The sequence below is a fragment of the Cupressus sempervirens genome, chromosome 10 (genome assembly GCF_028749045.1).
Source record: "Cupressus sempervirens isolate cs-2001-9-10 chromosome 10, ASM2874904v1, whole genome shotgun sequence".
NCBI lineage: Eukaryota > Viridiplantae > Streptophyta > Pinopsida > Cupressales > Cupressaceae > Cupressus > Cupressus sempervirens.
In genome coordinates, this window is record NC_143127.1 from 484708151 (window position 1) to 484735065 (window position 26915).

General features: G+C 35.4%; 1 protein-coding gene and 1 long non-coding RNA gene across 5 annotated transcripts in view; one reads left to right on the forward strand and one right to left on the reverse strand.

Annotated features, from left to right (window-relative positions):
- Positions 1 to 274: 274 nt before the first annotated feature.
- Positions 275 to 26915, reverse strand: part of LOC149534782 (uncharacterized) — a 42368-nt gene continuing 15727 nt past the window's right edge. The window contains exons 3-5 of one of the 4 annotated variants that reach the window (XR_016357200.1): positions 2641 to 2765; positions 944 to 988; positions 275 to 806 (exon numbers count right to left, since the gene is read on the reverse strand). Coding sequence is in view for 3 of the 4 variants with exons in the window: in XM_089805159.1 (XP_089661285.1) it covers positions 2658 to 2765 (108 nt within the window). In the remaining variant the exon portion in view is untranslated. Of the gene's footprint in view, positions 807 to 943; positions 989 to 1783; positions 2544 to 2640; positions 2766 to 26915 lie in introns of those variants that run through there. The other 3 variants (XM_089805159.1, XM_089805160.1, XM_089805161.1) reach the window with 3 other exon arrangements.
- On the forward strand, positions 547 to 26728 carry LOC149534783 (uncharacterized). Its single transcript, XR_016357201.1, has 3 exons — positions 547 to 647; positions 838 to 1084; positions 26683 to 26728. It is a non-coding gene; the product is annotated as an uncharacterized LOC149534783 (long non-coding RNA).

Genomic DNA, 26915 nt, shown 5'->3' on the forward strand with positions numbered 1-26915 from the left:
TTCCTCAACGGCACTTGGAACTCTTTCAATCATTGGGTGTACTCCAATGATCTCTTTAGTTGTTATGCTTTCGAGAATTTATGGGAGTCTCCAAATTGCACGTGGTTCTCTATTGTATTGACGCATTCAATATGAAAGTCAACTAAGCAGTAGGTTCATTGCTCTACTACCACTATGATAACCCCTCTCTAGTAGAATGAATGGTTTGTGGAATAGATAATGTTAATGAATGGTTAGTGGAATAGATAATGTTTCAAATTTATTGACAGTATAATTTTTAAAGAAACCAATAAGAATTCAATATCCAATATAACTAACATATGTTATGCCATAAACATGATCACATCTGTTGTCAACATCATAGACTTTACAACTGGAATAACAATCTTCAGAACTTTAATGCATAAAGTTGAGTACTAGCCGAACTCATTCAATATGGGGCTGACTTGAAAAACTACAAGCTACAATATCTAAGACCAAGGATTCAAAATTGATAACTAACATGCACCCGCTATGGAGTCATCTACCTCACGATATGTGATTCCTGTTGTATTGTGATATACAAGTATGGATTTTGTAACAGATCCTTGAACGCTGCAGGTCATGCGTAAATAGAGACTCACTATTGATATGGTGCCTCTGCGTAGGTAGTTCTTTCCACGCGATTTCTACTATCCCAAACCCTTCAGTATTGAATGATGGATGTGATTTGAAACTGAAGCTCTCCTTTCGTCGCCTATGGTTATGGTGGAATCGAACCTAACTGTTTGAAAGCTTCAACTCTGTTTGCTTCCCAATACTGACCCCTGTGACAAACGACAATTCTTGTTTTTGCAGATGAGTTCGAAAGTCTAAAAATGAATTTAAAGAAGAGTCGGACAGGGGTGTCGTCCCATCCGCAAGGTAGAAGGGGTTTTGTCCTTCAATAGTTTCAAGAGTTTACCTTGGCCAGACAATTTTTCAGACATATACCAATGATCCTCCCTTCCTGCAATCACCCCAAATGACATTCCATTCCACCAACACACACAGGGGAGACGTTACAAGGATCCAACATGCATTGCGAGCCACAATAGTGCAAGAGGTTAGTACAATGTTCGTATGAATGACTGCTAGTATAAATAACTAGATGCAATCGTAATAATAATGTCAGAATATTCTAATGATGTTTATGAATGACTACTAGTATAAATAATTAGATGCAATCGCAATAGTAATATCAGAATATTCTGATGATGTCAACATATGTATGTAAGATAAAATATTATAACTAGATGTGTTATTGTTTTACGCTGACATTTATTTTAGAGATATTACTCTTCTCAACCCCTAAAATGACTAATGTTATTACCATGGGTTGCACCTTAAATAACCGTCCAATACAAGGTAGAATGGGTAAATAATGAGGACGAGGAAATTTACTTATTTTATTATCTCAAGAAAGCTGCCCACCGACAATAAGTATGACTAAGCATAATGGCAATGCCTTTCAGTGACATCAATTTCAGATCACTCTAAAATGAATTATTTCCACTTGCAATCAAAAAAGCTGGTTTGGATGTTTCTGAAGAACATATCAAAGGAGTTATTTCCAGTTGCAATAAAAAAATGCTGGTTTGGATATTTCTGAGGAATATATCGAAGGAGTTCCAGCCATAAATTGCATGCTTTGTACATAAACATATTTTTTCAATTCAAGCAAAATAATTCAATTTCAACATGACTTTAATGTTTTGCTTATTATAAAATGCTGATATTTAATGTAGAAAAAATGTATAGTCAGTTAAGTGGAAAATAATCTTCTTTTGCCATTAGGACAACACTTCAATTTTTCTACTGAGAATATTCCCACTTGATCAGTTTTTGGTCATAATTCCGGCAGATGCAACTCTGCAGATGTTCTCGGCTTGTCACTTTCATACTTTGTAATTCATCTTCTGTATAATCTTACAATTCCGTTCTAGCAATGCTTCATGCATACAATCATTGATATGATAATTTTACAGGTAACCTAAAACCAATTACAAGCTCAGCAAGGGAAGCTTTAACAGGACAATGCTCTCCGTTCGTGAGAAATGAGAGCTCAAAAGTTATGCCTTTCCTTCCCATCATAGAAGAGACAATGTGCATTCGACCTTTAATTTGGCCACAATGGTCAGTGTTGCTGCAAATTATAGAAATGTAATTCCTATGAAATCAAAGCTGAGATGGCGAATGTAATAGACCATCAACGATAATGCTGTAGGTTTACATGATATCAATTTGTATTGCTTGCATAGTTAAATTATAAATTCTGCCATCTCCTTTGACAGTGTCAACTTATGACATTTCCATTGATCAGGTAAAAAAGAATTTCAATTCACGTCAGATGAAGAGCAGTGGATACAGAGACGTAAGCTGCAACATATGCCTGCATCAATTCCCAAATTTCAGGGATCTTCAACGACATGTACAGGATGCTGGAAAACACAACTCCGTATAAAATATTCAGTCGAGCATGATTACAAGTCCCGACTACATGAATTTATCCATCATAATATTTTCTGCATGTAGTATTCCCTATTCTATTTAGATTTGACTTGCACTAGATAAATTGTGTCCTAAAAGTCATCCAGAAGGAGAAATTACAATTGCACTCACCTACTACATGAACTTCTTCATCCAATTTCTGTCGAGGATTGACCCAAAATGCACCTAGATTCCTCAAGTTCCTTCATCTTAAGAGAAAGCCGTGATTTCTTCTGTTCAAGCACCTGAATTCGCTCCTGCAATGATTGACAAATTATGGTGAACATCCTGCCTTGAATTTGGTGAATTTGTTGTGCTGGCATTTGATCAAAAATGCCATACCAGTATCAAATCCTCCCTCTCAGGAAAACTTCCTTAACACACATATTTCCATAGGAATGGGTTTTTAATAAGGGTATATTGTGTAATCTGAATAATGTCATAAGGGTATATGGCATAAGCGGCATAGAATATTTGAGTTAAACAATAATTTTATGATTCATACATCATGTAAAAAATAGAAGACGATCTGACTGTTAATCTCACCCAACTCATAATATGCTGCTTACATAAGAAATGATGTCATGTCAAAAGTCAAATTTAAGAGTAGAAAACACGTAATAGAAAAAGTAACTTCAAATACAGGGCTTTATTTGTGGAAGTAATTACAGACACACTAAGAATAGCTTAAATCCTTTCCAAAATTCCACGAGATTCACTTAAAATAGAAGACCAATGATAGATGTGTAAATTTTATAAGTCCAAAAACATCAATATTTCCGTTAACAATGTTTAACATGAAGTGAGAAACTGGCGGAAGAAACATGTAGCTTTAACAATGGCATAACTCAACTAAGTTACAGGAGAAATTGGGTGAAAAATCATCTTATGTTCTCAGATAACTGAAAATACTTTTGTCCCCTCAAGTAAACAAATGTCATCAAGCTAATAGAAAGCCACAAACTTAGTAAAGGAAAGGAGAAGCCTAAGGCAGCTCCACAGCTTAAGATCCAAGCTAAGCTGCCTCTTCGGGTTCATCGATACAGGCGGTTTTTTTTCTTCCATGTTCAGTAAAGCTGGGTAGTGCCATGTGTGTGTAATCAAAGTGGGTTGCTGGTTCAGGTTTGCCAATATGGCAGATTATGAGATGGCAAGTGTAGAAACACAGCACGTGTGTCTGAATATATGTGTGCATGTACATAAACACACACACGCATCTCTCTCTCTTTGTATATATAGTTTTAAACTTTTAGGATATCCCAGAGCATATTCATATTGATTTAGGTGGGAAGTGTTGATTTTTATGGATAGCTGCAAATGTACTAAGCACTGTCATAATGTTTGATATGTGTTTTCTAAAGGCAGCTTTTCTCATATAAACAAGAGTAAGCCATGAAGGGACATGTCTATTTGTTAATTAATAATTAATATTATAATAAATATAACCATAGTTATTTATTATTATATTAATTTATAATTAATATATAATCATAGTTATATAAATTATTATTATATTAATTTATCTCATATAATAATAAACACATATATAACTATGTGTCATAGGTTTATCCAACTGAAGCTTGATGGTCTTAATCCATGTTTTCCTCACCCAAAGGATGCTAGCTTCAAATTGAGGCCACCAAGAAATCCTACCTTTAAACCTCAAGGTAATATGGAGATCACTATGGAAAACATATGGGTTTCCATCAAACAATTTTCACCCAGTTTGTGAAATTTAAAGTGAAATATAGTAAAGAAGTCCACTTCTTATGTGCAAAAAAATAAAGAGGATACGAGCAGCTTAAATAACAACCATATCAACCTGAATGCCTTGCCTAATGCCACTTGGACAAAAAAGATGCTCAAGAGCTAGGTTTTCTAGTGGCCTACCTGAAACTTGAAACTGCTTGATTGAATTAATGAAATCAACAAGTACATATAACAATTTAAAAGTGCTTCAAACTGAAGCGAAAGTCTTTTAAAAATATAAGACTAAAATAAAATAATAAACAAAACTCTTACATGACTATTAATAGAAGATTCTACAAAGCTAACTTAAAATAGGCAAAGATGCTAAAAATGAAAACGAGCCTAAAATATACTAATAATCTCCCTTAATGGTCATTTTATCAAGCCTTCATGGATGCATAGAAAAGGCTACCCTCTTCTTGTAAAAACACTCTACAAAATGAACCATTGAGACCCTCCCTAATTCTGCAAAACTTCTACAAATGACCAAGATAACCAAAAACTTGTCAACCCAATGTTAGGAAACAAAGGTATCACTACCTATAGCCAAAGACACCGAGATAAAATTAAAACCACAATTTTTGAGAAAAATTGCCAAGCCCTTTTCCCGATGATGACTACACCCCAAAACATATTACAAGATACCATGATTGACCAAGAACTTTTGCAGATGAGTATTAGGACTCAAAAGAAACTGCAAAAAACTGAAGTTTACAAAGCATTATTTTCTCAGAAATGGGGTAAAAACTGTAAAATAGAAACACCTGGCATAACTTTTTATGAAAAAAATCAGAAAAACCTCCAAATGAAAACCCGTGGTTTTTGAAACAAGTAAACTTTTTTTTAAGGAAATATTAACCTTACAATATGTGTTTAGAAAAATTTGATAAGATCCAAAATGTTTTTTTATGGACAAAATTATAGTTCCCTTTAAGATTTTTTTTAATGGAAAAAATTATAAACCCATCAAATATTATTAGTTCAAGGGACAAAATAAAGTTTTTTAAAAGAACAAAAAAATTATTAAAAACCCCACATAATTTTTGTGGAAAAATTATTAAAAAAATCCTCCCATAGTTTTTCGGGCAAATATATAGAAAACGCTAATGGCGGCTATAGCCAAAATTACGAACAACAGGAACCCTCCATGCTGAAAACAATGCTTGAAAAATCATAGCCGAAAAGGATTATATATATTTTTTTTTGGAAGTAACTGCATCTGCAAAAATGCAAAGCCCAAGTCATGTGCAGAGAATTATGAGCAATGCATCTGCAAACGTTGCAAAATCCAAGTCATGTGCAGAAAATTGTGAGCAATGAATCACAAAAAATAGATCCGTCGATCAGAACTAAACTCAGATGTGAGCCTGAAGGAATGAGACGCCGTAGATTCTTAAACAAAATGCGGGTTGAAATGAAGAAAACCAAATTGTGCAGGGGCTTTTCTTTCCAACAGTGCACATAACAAAAAACAAACATTGGGCTCTAATAGAAATTGCATGGAAATATATGCAAACAAAACCGTGAGCTGGACAAGAAATATGATGGATGTGTACACGTGATATCTTACTCTGTCGATTTTACAAAGCCACGTGCTAAAAAAGAAGAGTTCAGTTCCAGCGAGAATAAAAATCCCGCAGAAATAAAACCACGAACAGTAAAAAGCACTAAAATAGGCGCATGATTGATTTGCAAAACTGAAGAACCCTTGATTTGAAGCCAGAAAACCCTTGACGGACCTCTATAGAAGGTGGGCATAAAAACTTTTGAAATTTGCAGCGACAGACACCCTAAGAACACCCAAAAAAACTTTCGAAAATGTCTTTGAATAAACACACAATATTTATTGAAAAAAACAGAAAAAAAAATTAAGAAAATCATTTTTCATGATCCTAGGCCCTCCTGTAAGGGAATCATACCCAGACCAACTCCCACTTTGGTACCATTAAACTCGAAATTGCTTGATTGAATAAATGAAATCAATGGGTACACCGTACATATAGCAATTTACATGAGCTTCAGCTGAAGTCTTCTAAAGATTGAAGATTAAAATAAAATAATAAATAAAACTTCTAAATGACCAGTAATAGAAGATTCTAGAAAGCTAGTTGAATATAGCAAAAGATACTAAAATATTAAAAGAATCTAAATATTCTAATATTGTTAGCTACTAAAACTGCCGACTTTCCCTTCCACTTCTCAATGATTCATTTTATTCATATTGTCAAACAAATTGCTTGCATGATATAATTATCATGTTTTTGTTGTACGTTTCAGTTTTAAGGATAATTATATGAAGATCAGTAATAAGAGTATTGTATGCAAATTGAGCTCCGCAAACAATATTCAGGAAGTTAATGCTCTGTTTTAATACAACTCCAAAATTACCAGTGAATTACAAATCCAGAATGCATTGACACGGAGTATTTTAATATGCACCAATTATTGAGGAACACTTCAGGCAATAGAACAATGCAAAATTCAGAATATTATAATAACAGTAAAGATCTGACTTTATTGTTGTCAGCTTAGCTAAAGAGGGCATGATACTATGACGTTCTGATCATACTTTACAACTTGTGTTACACAGAACCCTTTATTACCGATGGACACTGGATATTTCTAGTAGTATGTCTGTAGCACCACCAAATTCTGCCCAGAATTGTACATTGAATCCCAAACAACAATTGCCTCACTTAAGCAATTTCAATGACACAAAATGCCAACTCAGATGTGACTCAACCAACAAGGAAGAGATTAATGCTGAAGCTTCCTTCAAATCGCTGAAGTCAGAACCAAAGTTTTCAATGCTCAAACTCTATATACAATCTCTGTTGGCATTACACTCTATGTTGTCATTGATGCCAGCCTCTGGTGTGGCATTGATATTAGCTTGCTGAAGATGTAACATTGATTGATGAAGTTTTAAAAGACTATTGACCATTAAATGATTGATGAAGGTTTGAAGTATGATGAGTGTTTGGAAGTCCTAATGATTGTACTGAGACAGTTTGTGTTCTATATATAGAAATTAGATATATGACATGCAGGAATATGCAAAAAAGAGAATATGAAGACCGTATGGGAGAATATTCTGCATAAGGCGATGGAAGCTTGCACTCTTGGTTATTATTGGATTCTTCTGAGTATCTTGCACTATCATGTTTTCAAAACCCCCACTATTTTACAGAAGAAGAGGTCTTGCTTGGTTGTGATAATAGAGAGTTCTCTGTGTGGTATATCCAGAAGTTAAATGTATGACATGCAGGAATATGCTAGAAAGAGTATTTGGAAACCTTATGGGAGAATACTCTGCATTAGGTGATGGTGGTTTGCAGTCTTGGCTGTAATAGGATTGGTCTAAGTATGTTGCACTATCATGTTTTCAGATCCCTAACTGTTCTGCAGAAGAAGAGGTGTTGCTTGGTTTTCTGACAACGAGGCTAGTGTTAGAAACGGGTTGAACAGACTAGGCGAATGCCCTACATTGCTCTGCATTGGAACTTCAGTATCTGTGATTTGGTGGGCGTGTGAGTTGGTTTGCTCCACAAGTGAAGATATGTTGCTCTGAGTATCATTGTCAGTGAAGGTCTTTGGCCATCACAGTGATTTGCAGTGAATGGACTTGGATTATGTTGGTTCCCAAAACCGCAGATTGGAGATTCAAGAGCTTTGCCAATTCTCCAGAAGGATCACCCATTCAGTTCTGGCCAATGAGTGGGAATAATCCAAATTCCCCTGCACTTCAGGCTTCACTACACCTAGGCGGCTGGACCTTCATTTCAAACCTGATCACCTGGTTCAAAGCTCTTCTATAGAGAATTTAAGCTTTATGGGTTCTTAGGTTGGCAAGGTCCCTAAACTCGATTGAAACAAAGCTATGTGATTGCTTGAAATGGTTGAATGTTTATGTAAGGTTATCAATAATTGATTAGTGCCTGCAAGAAGGAAGTATATAGATTGCTGACTTCAACTATTAATCCAATAACTATATTTCAATGATTTTAAAAGACCAGTGCCTTTGCTTATCCAAGCAACAAACTCAATTACAACGAATATTATTATGTACAACTTTAAGAGACAATATTTATTTAAATACCATCAATTACTCCTGTGCTTTGCACTTTAAGTCAATTAAACGAAGGGTCATGGCCACGTTGAATATAAAGTGACTTTTTTACTTTATAAATAATCATTAATATTAATAGAATAATCACTTTATTAATAATTAAAATAACATTCACTTTCTTAATAATTAAAATAACATAATGATGCGGAGCCTAATGATCCAATGATAACTTGATCAGTTAGACTCCACAATACACCTATAATCTAATAGGTCTCCTTACTCTTCCAAATTCCTTTTCACAAAAGGTGTCTTCTCACTCCTCACACTCTATGGCTTATTCCAAACCTTCCTAAGGTCTTGTTAGGCTTATCCCAACTTGATTGATCAGATTATACATGCCCAAGACATTCTTTGTTTCAGTTTCTTCAAACTGCCCTATTTTAGCCTTTGGGCCTACTAGCCCTCCAGAGACAGCTTTTCCAAGTTTTGCCTAATCTTCTCCAAAACACTTCCCCAAAAAATCACCAATTCAGATACCCATTTCAGTGTTACATAACATATCCAAAAACCAAATACTGTTGTTTTGGAACACCTACCAGAAATCCACCATTTTTAGGGCCCAATTAGGCCTGTTTTACAAACCAACTACCCTTATCACTTTGTCAAACTCCTCCAAACTCTGGAAAGTATCTCCAATGGATGCCAAACCAAGCATTTTGATGTCTATTTGGTTATCCACCATCTGCAAAACTCCAAATGGTCAAACCCTCACTAATTACCCTCTATAACTAGGGCTTTCTACTTTCCTGACCAAAACTCACTTCTAGAACATACAACCTATCATTCCACCTTGTATGCAACATGTACAACTCTTTTCCATCATAAAAACAATGCCTCATTAAGGCCAAACTCCTACTGCTGTAGCCATGACACCAATTTCCTTAAGGTTTTAGCAACAACTCCTTGGTGTACACCCTCAATCTATCTTGTTACTGCAAGATTTTGTTGGTAGATTATAATACAATGTGTTTAAGGGTCCATTCTATGAGAAACAGAGTATACATCCATAGAATGGCCCTTCACTTCATAGAAAACCTCGAACTGCTATCAGAAAAGGTAGTTGCTATGGGTCTGTCAGCAAGAAATAGAGGAATATAACAACAAAGAGTCCTAATTCATGCACCAGTAGATGGATATGGTTGAAACTTACTCCTAAATCATCCACAAAGTCTGAGATCTTCAATAGCAATGACCAATAATGCATAAACGTGCAATATTTGCACAAAATATTAAGTTTTATTGCTTTTTCTTGTCATGGTCCGTACATACAAATGCTTCCATGTCGTACCATGACCTCATAATGCCTTGATCAGGTTACATAAGATGTTAATCAACTGTCTCAACCAATCCAAATCGATTTCAAAGGATTAAAAATGAGTTTAGGCCCTTAAACAAAGTTTCCCTCCTAACTGGCACTAGCCATTAGGATTCAAAATTTTGAATTTAAAACCCTTATTTAATCACTTTCCTATGCACTCTAACCTACCATATTTTGGATTATGGATGGCCTTAGATCCATTTATCATGCTAAAGACCTTAGTAGCCTACTTGACCCCCTTGGGCACTATTGGCCCTAATTACAATTATTTAGGTCCTATACTTTTAACCAATTCATTGATCTTATCATTACAAATGACCATTACTGGCTTCAAAATATCCCAATTGACCATTGTTGATGTCCTGAAGTCCTCCTCCCTAGTGCCTTAAGTCTTCATGTGTCCATAGGCTTGTCTAGGTACCCCTGCACCACATAACTCCACATAATCAGTGTTTCTCAATTTTGTCTAGACCTGGGAGTTAGCCATTGTGTCCACAGTGCACCCAACTGCCTCTCTCTATCAACCATTGACTTACAATAATTAGTAAATCCAAGGTGCCAAGGGTCAACACTGCAACTAAGGTCGGTCTAGGTGTCCTGCCAAATATAGAAATGCTAGACGAATGGCTTATTACTATAAATAGTAAGCGTACCAAACTGAACCAAATGAAGAGCAATCTTGAACACTTGTGTACTCGAGACAGGAAAGAGCCTCCTAATTTGCCAAGTAGGACCCTCTAACCATCAGCCTTGACCTACAAGGGCCAATAACAGGGCAATCGGAACAAACTTGATGCTCGTCAAAATGTAGACATTACATTTTCTTGTGTGTACATTCAATGCATATCTTTTGAATTCGATTATTTAGCTTGACTGCTTAAGATTTTATGAAATCAAAGTTTAGTTTTGTTTATGTTGAACCATTCCCCCTCCCTGGTGGCGTTCAAAAATTGGTATCAAAACAAGATTCCTCTAGATCAGGGAGGGCAAAAGTCAAGGCAGCATTGTGCCTAAATTTGATGGAACCAACTCCACCTTCTGGAAAGAGAGAATGGTATCTCATCTGGACCCTATGCCCTATGGAGTTCTTAAATCTATAAAGCAATTTACTCCACTTGCATCTGGTACTCCTACTACAGTTTAAATTCAAGCTCATGAGAAAAATGGGAAGGCTACGTATGTTATTATCAGTAGATTAGGTGATTCTGAACTGATGAATGTTACGGGATGCAAAATTGCATTTGATGTCTAGGAAAAGTTGGGCAGTGGATATGAAGGTGAACCGAATATGAAGAAAATCAAATTGGAAAATCTGAAGCATAGGTTGAGAACTTGAAGATGTTTGTAGATGAGAACTTTGAAGGCAACCGGCATCGAATAAATAAAGTTGTTAGTGCAATCAAATGTGTTAGTGAAAGCCTCAAAGACAGATGTGTTAATGAAAGTGATGAGGTCTGTGACTAAGCCTTACAACACATTGCTAATTGCTATACAGAAAAGTCAAGACGTGGAGAAATATTCATCGGATAAACTTTATGGTATTGTTACTGCTTTGGAATCATCTGGAGTTGGGGAACCACTTTGAAGGCCGCAGAGAAAATTGAAGATTATTTTGACTCAAGCAGTGCTTCAAACTAAGATGAAGCTAAGTTTGTCAGAAAGCTGAAGAAATGTTGCAGAATATTCAAAAGTAAATTACCCTTCAAATATTTCAGTTGTGGAAGAGTAGGACATTATACTGCTAAGTGCCCCTTTAGGGAAGATAAATTTAAGGCTAAAAGTAAAGATGATGATGAAGGAAAAGATAACTTGACAAGGAATATAGACATGTTAAAGCAGATATCAGGGACAAGGGAAAGAAGAGTTTATGTTCAATAGAGACGCATTCTTCAAAAAATGAAAAAGGGAATGATCCAAACGATGAAGTGTTGTTCTTAGTTATCGAGGAACAAAATGACAGATCCAAAAGACAAAATGCTATGAAAGAACATGTGAAGACTGCCCTTCATGCAATGTAAGAATCTAGATCTTGAATCATTGATTCTTGTTGTTCAAATCATATGACTGGAGAAAGAGGAGTTTTTGCATACCTTGAGAACTACAAAGATCAATCACCTTTGTTGACAAAGGCTCTGCACCTATATGTGGTAAGAGAACTATCTCTATTGACGAAAAGCATAAAGATAGTAATGTTTATTATGTTAAAGGTTTAAAGTTGTAATGTCCCCGTTTTGGTTGACATCGTTTTGCGTGCCGAATCAGTCTATCACGGACTCTCGTAGACTGGTGGTTGTGATGAGAGGGTCATTCTCGCGTTTATTTGAGGATTGGATGGCTTATTATGCTCTTGGAGATATTATTTTATCATTACTTTTTATATGCGGCCTACATGTTATAATTTTAAGTTGAGTTGCACTTTTTATTTTATAAAGTTATTTAATTATCAAAGTGCATTATAATCAGTTTTAATAATGGATGCTTCTAGAAGTTCTTAGTGACTTCTTAGAAAAGTGAATAAATAGAGGGCTTGGCCTCTCATTTGCATGGACGGGATTTGGTAACTCAACTACATCTTCTATGAGCATTTGTGGAGCTTGATAGTCTGCAAATATTCAGCATAATCCTTGAGAATGATACCTCTCAAAAGATTGCATAACTGAGGAAGTGAAAGACCTTCTGAAGGGTTGCACTTTGGAAGTGGTATTCAGCCATTTCAAGTTGAGCTTAATTTGTATACTCAGACTACCTGAGGGTTTGATTTCTTGGAAAAAAGCATAACCGAAAAAAAAGCAAAGCGAAGAAGCAAATCCGAAAACAAAAGCAAGTAGAAAAGCGCAGAATCGAAAAAGCAGTCCAAAAAAAGCAAGTCCGAAAAAGCAGATCCAAAAAAACAGTTCGAAAAAGCATTTCAAGTCGAGCTTCATTGAGTTTTCAGACTAGGGTTGAAAGTGAACATCTCTGGAGTCATTTTGGTGAAAAGATTGCATCATATTTATTAGAAGGGTTTTGCAAAGAGTGGGGCAATATTTATGCACAAATCTGATGCAGGACTGGTCATTTTCGAAGATCGGATTTGGCGCATATTTGGAGTCATAAATTCATTATACCTGGTTCAAAATTCAAGTTGCCAATTTCTTTGCATTCCTAAGACCTGGGCGGTTCAGACTATGCATGATTTAGCACCATTTGGAGAAGGAAATAATTTATACTTAAATCGAACAGGGCCTGTTATACAACTGAGACACACATATTTGCTTATATCTAACAACCAGTTGGGAGTCTGATTTTCTGTTTTGGGGAGGATATTCCTCTACCCTAGGCGCCTCCATTCTTGCTATTTTCGGCCAGTTACTGCCCAGCAACAATTTATGCCAGGTGTTGTACAGTCGGTACAGGTACGGCTGCAGATTGTACAGCTGCCGGTGACAGGACAGATTGTGGTTGCAGTTTGATTATTACACCATCAGCGATCAGTCAATATCATCTTCATTATATCAGGTTCTTTCCCTATTCGGTTGTAATAGCTAGATGATTATTGTGTCATGATTGTACTAAAGGTTTGAATAGATGTGTTAACAGTCAATGCATAAATTGCAGTTCAGTCACTGTTATATACAGCTGTATGAAACAATGCATACTAAGTTGAAGTAAATTGCATGTGACAAGACATTTATGATCAGTCCAATCAATAAGGACATCCTTGCATTGCATAATCTGTAGTAGTTTTCTGAGTACCGGTCTATTTGTAAATTCTGAAAGTGCAATTGTGTGTAAGGAAGTCTATATTGGAATATATTCATATTGGCACTATTTTTTTTTGCATTATTGTGTTGCCTGGACTGATTGCTCAACAATATATACGATCAGTTATTTACTACCAGCAGTATAGTTGATTGCTTGCCAAGTGTTTGACGGAATTTCTCAGTACATAATCAGTCTTTTAACTCAACAGTACAGTTCAGATTACATGCCAAGTGTTTGACGTTATTGCATAGTTCAGTGTTAGTAGTTTTTAGTGACCTTTGAGTAAGGCTCACTTCAAAAGCGTAGGCTTTCAAGTGTAAGTCAGTAGTACACTGAAGGATTTCGAGTTAGTTTTCTTGCGGGTAAATGTGAAATCAGAATAGGTTCCAGAAATATTGTTGCAAAAGGTAAGAGAAAGCCAGAAATATTGTTGCAAAAGGTAAGAGAAAGGATAATGTATGCTATCTTAAGAAGAGTAGAGAAGAGAAACGTTCTCTGGCACAAATAAATGAGTGTTGGTTATGACATAAGAGGATGGGACACATCAAATTTGATTACATGATGAGGGCCGATTCTGCTAAAGTTGTAAGAGATTTGTCAAAGATTTCCAAACCTGCTACCAGGATTTGCAAGGAATGTCAGATAAGAACAAATTTGAAAACAAGGAATATTCTACCACATGACACTTGGAACTGATTCATACTGATCTATGTGAAGTTTGAACCTATAAGAGTAAGAGGTCTCAATGGTGAAAGATACTTCATGTCACTCATTGATGACTATTCTAAAATGACTTGGGTGATATTTTTTAAAGAAATATCTGAAACTTTAGACAATTATAAAATTTCAAGAATCTAGTTGATAATCAAATGGATGCAAGAATCAAGTTTCTGAAATCTGATAAAGGAGGTGAATTTGCATCATGTGAGTATGGTAGTTTTTATGAAAGGGATGGTATTAGAAGGCAATTTTCTGCCCCTATGACGACTCAATAAAATGGAGTAGTTGGAAGAAAAATCAGGACTGTAGTTGAAATGGCTAGGACAATGTTTAATGATGCTAATCTTCCTAATGTATCCTGGAGAGATGGTGTACATACAAATTTTTATCTCATTGACAAGGGTACAAATTAGAGTGAATTATTTAAAGACATCCAATGAGATGTGATTTGGTAAAGCACCCATTATCAGCTATTTTAGAATCTTTGGAAGCAAATGTCATATCAAGCGAGATGAAGGTAATCTTGGAAAGTTGGTACAAGATCAGATGGGGGTATCTTCTTGGGATGCTCTACTATAAGCAAGGCTTGCCAGTGCTCTAATCAAAGATTGAAAAAGGTTGTAGAGAATGAAAATGTATGATTTATGAAGAATGGAACCAAGTCACTCCTGAACCAGAAATTGGAAGAGAATTTCATTTTACTCCTATTGAAGAAGAGGGGCTCTGGAAGTTACTGAAGGATTAAATGAAGAGAAAGAACTTGAGTAGACACTCAAGACACCTGCTAATTATGTTCAGAGTCATCATGTAGAAGATCAAATCATTGGAGATAAAGACAGGCGTTCAAACAAGGGGACTTGCCAAGGCAAGTGATCAATAAAGTTGTTGTTTCTTACCCATTGTGGAACTGAAGACTTATGCAGAAGCTAGCAAAGATGAGAACTAGATAACAGCTATGAATGAAGAATTGAATCAGATAAAGAAAAATCAGACTAGCAAGTTGGTACCTAGACTGGTTGACAATAATGTGATTGGAGCTAATTTGTATTTTGAAACGAGCTGAATTTAGGATGGACAAGTCACTAAAAACAAAGAAAGACTAGTGTGTAGAGTTTACAAGAAAATAGAAGGAATTGATTTTAAAGAAACTTTTCTCTGGTAGGTAGGTTGGAAGCAATCAAGATGCTTCTAGCTTTTGCTACATATAAGAACTTTAAAGGTTATCAAATGGATGTTAAATTTGAATTTTTTAATGGAGAATTAGAAGTTTAAATGAACAATCAGATGGTTTCTAGTTGTCAGAAGATCTAAATATGATTTGTAAACTCAAGAAGGTGTTGTATAGATTCAATAAGCTCCTAGAGCTTGGAAGCTAGATTGGACAAATATATGATACGATATTATTTCAAAAAGGGTACAGCTTATAGTAATCTTTATTTCAAAGTTGAAAATGGTAAATTGATGATTGTAATTGTCTATGTTGATGCTATCATATTTGGAGGAGATGATAATTGCTTGCAAAATAAATATTGAATACCTCCCTGCTGAATATGAAGGACTGCAATGATGCCATTTTCTCTTTAAAGGAGCTTACTAAAATCCTCGTAAAGGACTTTTCTACAACTCAAAGATGCAACAGGAATGTCACTAGTGAACCACTCTGTTCCAAACCATTGAGGGCAGCAGGCCCCACAATGTAGGAGAGAAGAAATGGAACTGCAAAATTGACTTTTCTTTCGTGAAAAATCAATGCAAGAGAAACCCTCCAATGAGTTACTGATTGATGATTTGGCTTCTAAACTCTACCTTAGATCTCTGCAAACCCAAAAGGCCCAAGGCCTATGGATTAGATCCAGGATGAACTGGATAAGGGTTTTAGGTTTCTTTACCTCTATCAAAAAAAGGAATATTAAGGAAAAAGTTGATGCAGTATGGATTGATGAAAGGTAATGAAAGAACCAGAGGAGATTGCAAAGCAGCACTTTGTCTTCTATAAAGATTTTTACTTTTTCGGAGGAAATTGTGATGAGTCTACTGAAGCTAGATGATGTTGCGGATAGCTTATTGTAATAACTCAAAGCTAGTTCAAAACACTAAACCAAATTTCCATTTTATTTCAGGATCCTGGCCTTTCAACAAACAATTTTCTATCTCCTAATGAAGTCTAAGACATTGAGTGTCTGCTGTGTGCTGTGTGCTGTGTGCTAAGGTATCTGAAATACCATAAATTCTGTCTCAGAAATACTAATGCCAACAATCTGTGATGTACCTCCTATAGGATTTTCATATGTTTTTCTCATTATAAACAATATACTAGTATGGATTACAGTCATACACACAATGAACTAAAGTTTGCCTCAGCCTATTAAATAATATCTCCTAAGTAATTTATTTCTATTTTAATGGTCACTTCTAGATATTGTAAATATGAAATATCTTATATAATAGATTATTTCTCTTATTTGTATGTTTCCTTTTAGAAACATGTCGTTTGTAATCTATATAAAAACAATTTGTTCTTTGTAATGTATCATCCAATATTTTACCAATTATTTGTCTAATATGGTATTAGAGCTAAGTTGGTTTTTTTTTTTCTTAAATTATAATTTCTTTACAGAATTATTCATCTCTAAAAATTTAGAAATTCTTAACTAGTCAAAACAGCAAATCATATTCACGATTAGTGTTTTTCTTGCAAGTTTTTGGTTTGCAAGGATTCTTTCCAAATTTGAAAGCCAATTTTGTTTCCCAAATTTTTGGTTTGTAGGGATAGCAACCTAGTTAAATCTGTCTTTTCCAGGCCCTGTTTTCTACCTTTGAGGAATTTTCCATGCATTCTTGGGCCTACAACAGGTCATTTTCTTGTTTTGTGGCTCTCCTGAGCTTGCGTCACCACGCATCAAGGCTGTTCTGAGTGGCACAACATTATTTTGCGTTGTTTTTTTAACACGACGGCTCTAGTATATTTGGTGCCTACACCCATCGCTAGTTCTTCATCATAACATCGCCAATCTCTGAAACTCGCATGATGTTTTTCCGAGCTGCTATGCAGTTTTGTGGAGTTTTCTTCTCCGTTTGTGGGCTCCCTTTCATTTGCAGATCCATTTCTCTTCCTCGCAGGTTTCTGCAATTTTTTTCCATTCAGCTGCCATTATTCAACCCTTTTTGTGGTTGTCTCAAAGTGTTTTTGGTGCCTAAGGTTTTTTACAAACCAAAAATATTTCCTCTGCAACTAGCTGTTCAAGTTCCCACCATTCTTTCTCAGCCTTTGGACATCTTCAACACAGCCAACTAGGGTTTCTTCTAAATACTTCGTTTTCTTTGTTGGATTTGAATTTTTGTTGAAGATTCCTTTTGGGTTTATCAAGACCTCAACTCGGTTGTCTACAAACTTTTCTAGGTGTCTAATTTTCAGTTCCTGAAATATTGTGCTAGAGTGTTCACATTGTACTTCGTGCCTATACCTACCTCTGTTATCAGCACATTCAAATTTGTGTGTTCAGCCAACTAGGTTTCTTGTTTTTTGTGCATCAATTTTGTGAGCTTGATGAAATTTCAAATTTTCCTTTGTTTTGCAAGGTAAATCATTCAAGGAGAAGTTAGGAGAGCAAGGAGATGGTGGCAGGCCAAGCTTAAAACTTCAAGCAAGACGATGTTTGAGGACTTCAAATGAGAAGGAGATTCAGAATTAGATTATCAAAGTGCAAACCCAAGGCAAGCAAGATAGTTCAAGAACGAAAGCTAAAAAGAAGAATCCCTATCCAAGATTAAGATTAAAGTGGAATTTCAAGAACAAGCAAAGTCTACAAGTGAAAGAAAAATCATCAACTTCAATTTCCTAGAGAAATCCAAGTTTATTTTGATGGATCTAGCTACATGAAGGACTTCATCACTTCAAGAAGTTCAAGATTCAAGTTTTCAAGTGATCAAGTTCAAAGCATGGCAATGAGAAAATTCCCAAAACCAAAGATAAAGAAAATTCAAGGAGATGAAGCAACTTGGGAATATGTCATCAAAATTGAAGGCTTGATAATGTTGACTATCAAGAGGTATTTTCTCATCAAGGGATTGATCAAGTCTATAGCATAAGGGTGTTGAGGTGGTCCCACTTGTCTTCGACCAGTCAAAAAATTTTCAGTTACACGTGTTCAAGTACTTTCAATCATATAATGCCACGTGTACAATTTCATTGTTGGCTCTCAAAAGTATTGTAATTTTCTTATTGGACACATACGTGGTGGTGCCTTCATGTAATTGGATGATAGGGTCTGTAATGGGTTGATCTTGGCCCTTCATTGCAATTGAACAACTATAAAAAGGCCAAGGCCTTCTCATTTGTAAGGGTTAGATTCTTTAGAGAAAAATTAGTTAGCTAGTAGTAGAAGTAAAGTAGAAGAGGAGACTTGATGAAATTGTTGTCATAATGCTATCTGTTGGGTGGATATTTTGCAACCGACAGTTTTGGGTAAAATCTAGTCGCAAAATAGGATGACTAGCCACAACGTGGGAGACAGAGTCTCTCCTACCTTAAAGGGAAGGCTCACCCTTCTTATTGTTCCTTGCAGCAACTCAAGGTGCAAGAAGTTGAGAGATTTTGTAAAGGGTGTTACCAATATTCTTTCCTCTTAGCTTTCAGGAAATAATCCACTTACCTGCAAAGCGAGAAATTGGCAAAATGAAACCTCAAACTACACTTTTATCTAAAATTGGTAACAGTGATACCGATAAACAAACACTAACTCAAAGGCTAGCTGAAAGTGTACCGATTTGGCTCTAAGTCCTGTCCTATCTATTCTATAAGAATAATCTTTACTATTGGGGCACAAAGGCTTCCAAAAGTAAAGATATCCTAACTATTTTGTGAATCAAGAAAGAGATATAAGCTACAATCAAAGCTTCTACTCTATATATCTCTACAACCACTCCCAGTCAAAGCTTTGGCTCCAACTGTTTCCTAATTCCTTTTATACTCAATTATCAAGAATGCAAAACAACACGTGAATCAAAGATAACAAATGCAAATCACAATCAAAGCTTCTAACTTGCACAAGTAACAATTTCACTCAATCAAAGTTCAGTCTCAATTGATTCTTTGTATTCACTTTTCTTTCAAAATGGCGCTACACAATCAAAGTTATGCTTCCACAATTTCTCTAGAGCTCTCTTGTATACGAGTAAAAGATAGATTGTACAATAAGAGAACACTCCTTTATATAGGCAAAGGAGTTGAGAAAAAGATGGAGGAAAAAGTGGGAGCAACTCAACAAACTTTGACCTAGTTTAACTGAAAGAGAAATTATTGAATTACATGTCACTACACATGCAACTCCTATTACATGTGATTACACAATTTCATGCAATACATCCTCTTTGCTCTGCAAACATAAAAACAAAATAACAATCTTAAAGATTGTTCTTTAGTGCCTTGAATTTGATGATGACATCACGCACTGTAGGAAGATCAAAAATCTCCATTGTCCTTGATATGGCTTCTATTCTCACTGCATCGACATATGCTGATTTCACAATCTTGGAATTTGCTGATAGAGAATCTTGCAAGTGCTTTGCTAAAGATTTATACAAAGCAAACTTGTTCATTGTATGAGAACCAAAATCTTCAAAATCTAAACCAGCATTGATCCTGATTGTATATTCTGAAGTTATCCCTTCAACTGCAACCAAATTACCATGTTCATTAAGAATTTGGCATCCCATTTCTTCCAAGTCACACGTGATCTTCTTCCAAGTCACACGTGATCCCAACTTCTATTGCCTGACAATCTTCTAAATTAGCCTACAACTTTGTTACGAGCTTTTTAATTCTCTCTTGTAACCCATGAGTCCATGATATCTATAGAACATTTCACAAGATGGAAGGACGTCACACCTAACCATGGCATCTAGATCAGATTTAGTGATCTCATCCCAATCATTCAAAATTTATTTCAATATATTAGCCTCCTAAGCCAAAGATGGGGTCAAATCATGTATCATTTCTTCAATATTTTTTATAAGTCCAAGAACTTTGATCATATCTGCAATGGCTTGTACTCCTTCAAAAATGACCTCTCCCATCCAAGACTTTGCAGCTTCTACTATCCTTCTCTCTTTAGGTGTCTAAGATACCACTACATGTTGTGAGGATTGTTGTTGAATAATCTCATTTGAGCGAGCAACCTCCTGCTTGAGCTGGTTTTTCTTTTCCCATAATTCATGATTGCTCTTTGACACATTAGCAAGTGCATCTTGAGCATCTTTTAAGCAACCCAGCCATGACTGCTTTCCAATTTCTACCTTGGTCAATTTATAGTCAAAACGAGTAAGTTCTTCAACTGGCTTGTTCACCAATGGCTCAGCAATTTCTACAAACTTGGTCTTTTCAAAATCAACTAAGATCCTTGAAACAATCTTATCTTTCAAAGATTTGGACTTAGTTTTCTTAACAGGAAGGTCATCTGGGGGTATGACAACCTTTCTTCTCTTCATTGTAATCCTGCTCAACCAGGCAGGCAAACTGAAATTCTCATCTGTGGAAACAGGTACAGTGGAGACCATTGGCATTCATCTTGATTGTATCTGTGTTGTAACAAAGCATGATTCAATTTGCACAACTGAATTCATAGGTGCATGATAGGAGGATTCTATCATGAACAACTCAAAACTAGTTAGGGATGTATCAAGTTGAGAAACTTGACCTTCTGTAAGAGTTGGAAAATCCTCAAACACATTCCCTAAATGTTCACATTGTTCAGCTGTTAAAATGGGAGTTGCTGAAGATATAGGAAGAGCCAATGTATTTACTTCTGAGGTCAGGATGGAAGGTGTGAAAACAGTGGAAAATGAATCCACATCATCATCTATCGTACCCAAAAAGGTGTTTCCTGCATAGATGGTGCCTGAGTTTGTGTATGCCTTGGAGGAGATATGATCATGACTTCTTCCTCCTCATCTTCTTCATCAAGTCCTTCATCATATTCTCCTTCTAACTCTTGAACTTGTTCAGGTGTCTGAGACAATTTAAATCCCTTTCCACCTTTCAATTTGAATTTGAGGGATTTCTTTATATCAGAAGAAGATGCACCATCTTTACCAGCAATTTCTAATTGCGACTTCCTTCCAAGAGGACCAAAACTTCCACAATCCAAACCCAACTTTGGATTGACCCTTTTAAAACCTTTGATTTTCAACCGCTTGTTGGTGTTTGCCAGAATAGATTAAAATCAATCAAGGATAGAAGTACCTTCCTTCTGTTGTCATTGAATAGGGAAAGGGCATCGTTTATCAAAACCAACCTGATGATATTCTGGATCAAGAATATTACCATCATCTTCAATTTGGAAATCAAATGGGATTTTGAGCATATTAAGATCAATGATCTGCTGCAAAGTCAACTTGCACTAATCCATTTTTATTATATCCAACTCCGTCTGCATGTCAATCAAATATCTTCTATACGATGGACATGAGTAAATGCTCTCTTGATTTTTGAATTCATCTCTCTGTAATCAAAATCATATCTGGCTTTGAACTTTTTCAATTTAATCAAAATCATATTTGGCTTAAAACTAGATCTATGAATGGTTTTTGGCTATCTTGAGAAACTATTTCTTTTGGAATCCAACTAATATAAATTAACATATTTCTAATAATTTCCCTTATTTACATTCCATATCTCCAAAGATGTTGCTTTGGTCAAATCCACACACTCTGCACTCTGTGACACTTTGAAAATTTGTTCAATAACCTCAAGGTCAAGGCTAATTAACATTACCATCAACATCCTTGATCGTTTTTTACTTCGGACTGAAACGCTTTGCACATCCTAAAACAAATTCTAATTCCAGGGCAGCCATAGGAAAGGAAGACACCAAATGAATATTACTACTTTTGATGTGTTTCATTTCATGATTAGCAGGAGCTTCTATCCTTCGCAAGAAATCAATCATATCCACATCCATGATCTGTGTATCTGACACACTATCAAGAATAGACATGACCTGGGATGGAGTTGCATGAGCCAACTCTTTATCATATTAATATTTAATTTTGCCTTTTGATTTTGTAGATGAGGGCATTCCTTGTGCTGGAGCTGCAACATGAAAATTCCAAAATGTGAACACATCATCAGAGGATATTGCTTCAATAAAATCATTGATTATTGATCAACAACAAAGCTTTAGAGTATGGATTAGACACTTCGAAAATCTAATGTGATCTTGAAAAGAGACAACATGCATATGTAAGGCTGGAATATGGCTTGAGGGGATGTAAACATGAGGTGAAAGTGAGCGTTTATGGATATGCTTTAAGACATGAAAGTTGAATGAATGGGAAGGAGTGCAAATGACAAATTTTAACTTTTAAAAAGTGACTTTAAGTCAAAAACGGGTTTTCAAGATGTCATTGCACAAAAAGTGAATTACATGTACATGTGACATGCGATTGAAAACGAAAAGTGAGATTGCATGTAAATGCGGATGAAAGGTGAGTTTACATATAATTGCATGTAGGGAATGAGATGCAATGTGTTATGACATGAAAAGTGGAATTACATGTAATTGCGCATGAAATGTAATTGCATATGAAAGGAATGGATGCAATGTGCCTTGGCATGTGATGGCGAAAATAGAATGAAAAGATGCACATGTTTGTGTTGATGGAAGATCGAGTGAAGTGAAACGTGCTCAAGTTCTTGGGAAAGAACTTGCAACTTCTTCCAAAAAAAGAAAAACAAGAAAACAAGCAAGCAAACAACGAAAGCAAGCACAAAAGAAACACGTACCTTCAAACATGTCAATAAGCAAGTTACCTCAACATGCAAACTCGAATTTGGAATTTGGGAAAAAACCAAAAATATAAAAATGAGACTTTTCATCATTTTTAAAGAGAAAATGCACTTTTCATGGCATCTATATCAACAAATGTGTAACATCAAGCTAAAACATGCATCAAATCAGCAAGAAAAGCATGAATTAATTAGCAAAATTGAAAATGTCCACTTACTTGAAGATTAATATGCCAAGTATGAAGGGAATGAAGTTCCAACTTTGACAAATTCTCAAACAAACTTGGACCTCTTCAACCTTGCAATGATGAATTCAAAATGAGCATCCAATGAGGCATTTTTGGATAAGAATGCCCAAAAGGTGCCCTAAAATCCCTCTCAACTCCAACATTTACAATAAATGCAAGTTCTTGGGACGTTTTTGGATTAAAATGTGGTTTCAATCTGCCATTATATGAGTCAATTTTGGTATTGAATGTAAAAAACGTGACTTCCAATAGCTATGGAATACAGTAATACCACAAAACGCCTCTCCTATATGCAAAAACGTGATCAAAAAGTGGCCAAATCTAAACATTTTTTGTCCAAAGTGGCCTAAAATGGAATGAAAAATGACATTTTTTGCATGGAGATTCAACGTTTAATGCATGGAATTGCATTCAAATGCAAAAATGACCCTAGGTAGAAGATTTCCTTGACTTGGAATGAAGAAATTTGGAGTTTTCAAGCAGAAACATGTTCTTGGAGGGCAAGTGCATGCAAATTTCTCTTCAATCTTCAAAAACGGGTTTCTTGGAGACAAATACGTGCATTTGGAGACAAATCGCACCTTTTAGGTGCCATTACACTTTTTTAAAACTCAAAAAAGACTTCCTTATCAAAAACGCACCTTTTGGGTGCAAAGGCATATTTTAAAAACTTCCAAAAATAAGTCTAAAGGCAAAAAGCACCTTTTAGGTGCAATTGCATATTAGCAATGGCTGTCACAAACAAAAACACACCTTTTAGGTGCATATGCATGTTTTAAATTTTGCACAAAAATAATCTTTTAGGCAAAAACGCACCTTTTGGGTGCTATTGCATGTTTTGAAAACTCACGTAATTACATGTTTTAAGTGTTTTCAAAGACATTTTTATTCAAAACCACACCTTTTAGGTGCAATTGCATGTTAGCAATGGAAATGTGATTGTAGACATGTTTGCAGAACTTAAGTGATGAATTAAGCACATGTCAATTTAATTTTTGAATAAATATTTACTCATATGGGTCATAAATAATATTTACACTATATAGTTAATATAATATGCCAATAGTGGCATGTTGTGATGGTTAAGTTGTTGAGTTGTTATCCTTGCCATCAAGATTCAAATCTAATGGGGATGAGGTACCCCGTTTGTGGCCTCACAAGTTCGTAGCTCTAGATAAAAAGCATTTACCCCTCAATAAAATATATATATATGTGCAAATATCATCTTAAAAGTAATATTTATCCAGATGTTTTGATTTAAAAATTAAAAATTAAATTAAACTATATAGTTACTATAGTCACTTAAGTGAAAAATTAAAAAGCAACTCAACTTAAAAATATAACATAAAGTGCAATATAATTACTTTAAGTGAAAATTAAAAGGATAAAGTAACTTTAAAACATAACAAAGTGAATTTATGTTATATTTTTTGAAAAGTGAATATCAACTTTAAAATGTATTATATAACATGATATTTTTAATTCGTGCAGTTGCACGTAAAAAGTCCAATTTTCAGCACTAAAATGATCATATCTTTTGATTGCTAACTCAGGTTAAGCCCTAAGATAGATCAAATCGGAGGGAAAACCAAAAGCAATGACTTGAGTAAAACCAAAGGACCAAAAGCCAACAAACACACACTCAAAAACATGAGAAAGGACGTTAAAGACTTCAAAAATCAAACATGGGCTCAACAAATAGAAAAACTAAAAAGACTTGACGAAAGCCTTCAGTAAAAGGTTTCATTATATCAATTGGAATTGATTGGTTGATCAATACTAACCAATTAACTAACAAACTAAACTTACAGAAATGCAAAACTAAGTTGAAAAAGTTTCGTACTGTTACCTGCATTTTGTGGTGACAAAATTCAAGACAACACTATCAAAGTAATTGATGATTCATTGTTGGTCTTCATGGTGGATTACTCAATGCTACTTTGAAGTATTGCATGGTTTCTTCAATTCCTCAGTTAGATTACATTTCATTTCATGCTAAGTAGAAGTGGTAGTAGATGAATGAAAAATGATGTTGAATGGTGGTTAATGGTGAAGCTAGTGTACATAGAATTTGGTACTTGCTGATTGTAAGTAACAACACTAGGTTAGATCTAGACCTAAATTACATTTTTTTAAGTACAATTAGAGATGTTCATTTAGATTGTACCTTCATAGGGTATTTGAATGAACATTGACCAATGTGAAAATCATTCCTGCATCCTTAGAAGCTAGGACCCTCCTATGCCTAGTCGATACGGCAAAGCAAGGATTGTCTAGAGGCTCACCCCATCATCAACATTATCTTGCATTCTTAGAGCTAGATAGAATTCCTAAACCCTTTTCTTGAAGTCGTTTAATTTGAATTACTTAAAATCAAGTTGATATCCATTGATTGAACAATGTAAGTCTCTTTGTGATACCAGCATATCACATCATTAAAATTGAGATAAAGTCCACGATTAAGAAGGAAACTTGAGGTTGTCTCATTTGATCCCACAATTCACCGACATTGTTTAGTATATGAGAATCCTTATTCAAGAGAGTTTGATATTTGGTGTTTCATCTTGGAATAATATATATTCGATTTTGTATGTTGTAGCGGAAGAAAACACACATCAGCAAGATCCTAAACGACCTCTAATCTCATTGTCCAAAGGGAATGTGCCCTCCTTTTTGGTCAGGACATCATTATCATGCCTTCTTGGAGATGTAAAAATTTTAAAATTGGATCAGAAGGAGAGCATTTATATCATATACTGTTTTGGTTTTTAAATGAATTACTGGGGATGGCTGATCTAGAATATGTCGCAGGGGAAAAGGCTCTTGGATTACCTCTTTGACATTGGTCTGAATCTGGAGCATGGGGTATTTGCTGCCTCACGTTATTGACCCCTTCCATATTATAAGTTTGCAGATCTGCCAGTGTATATAAAGGATTGGCCTAGTTCATTGGCTCTGATCTCTTCCATAATATAGGTTTGCAGATCCTCCAGTGTTCGAAAAGGGTTGTCTTGTCTAGGCTTATTAGCTCTGCGAATGGACAGCTCTTCTCTTTCCAATTTATCTTTGCTGTCAAAGGGGTTGAACTTAAATGATTAAATCATTAGGTTTTCATTATGAGACCAATTTCAAATCCCTAAAATGACTTCATACATGTGAATCTAAAGCATGAATCTTGGACTTCCAGAGTTTGTGTCTGGTGTTGATATTTATGCTGTCATCCTTAACTCTATTCAAGGTGCTGTTGGTCTTGTCTGTACTCAGCTTCTTGTGAGACATATTTTCTAACTTTCCTCAATGTAGATAAAGAAATATTGTTGCTGACTGTTTCCTTGGCCTCTGGGATCCCTTACCATGCCTTCGTTTTCTTTTATTTTCTGATGATTAAATGGGTTTGGTCCTTCTTCCTATGTATGATTTGGCTTGTTCCATTTTGATTTTTTGTGTGATTGTGAATTTGTCTCTCATGCCTGTTTCACAGGTGGAATGGGTTAAGATACAAAGACTCAAGTTAGAGGGATCTGTGCATGACAATGTCTGCAGCAGAATAGGATGTTCTCTGCAGCCAACTGAAAGAAAAGAATGCTTTGCAGGAGAGTTGGGATTCAGAAGGCCTTTCAGGATTGGGCATAACCTCCAATAACTATCCTTAAACTCAAGTGCATTGCCATAATTCATGATACATACAAATAATGTATGAAAGGAAGAAAGAAT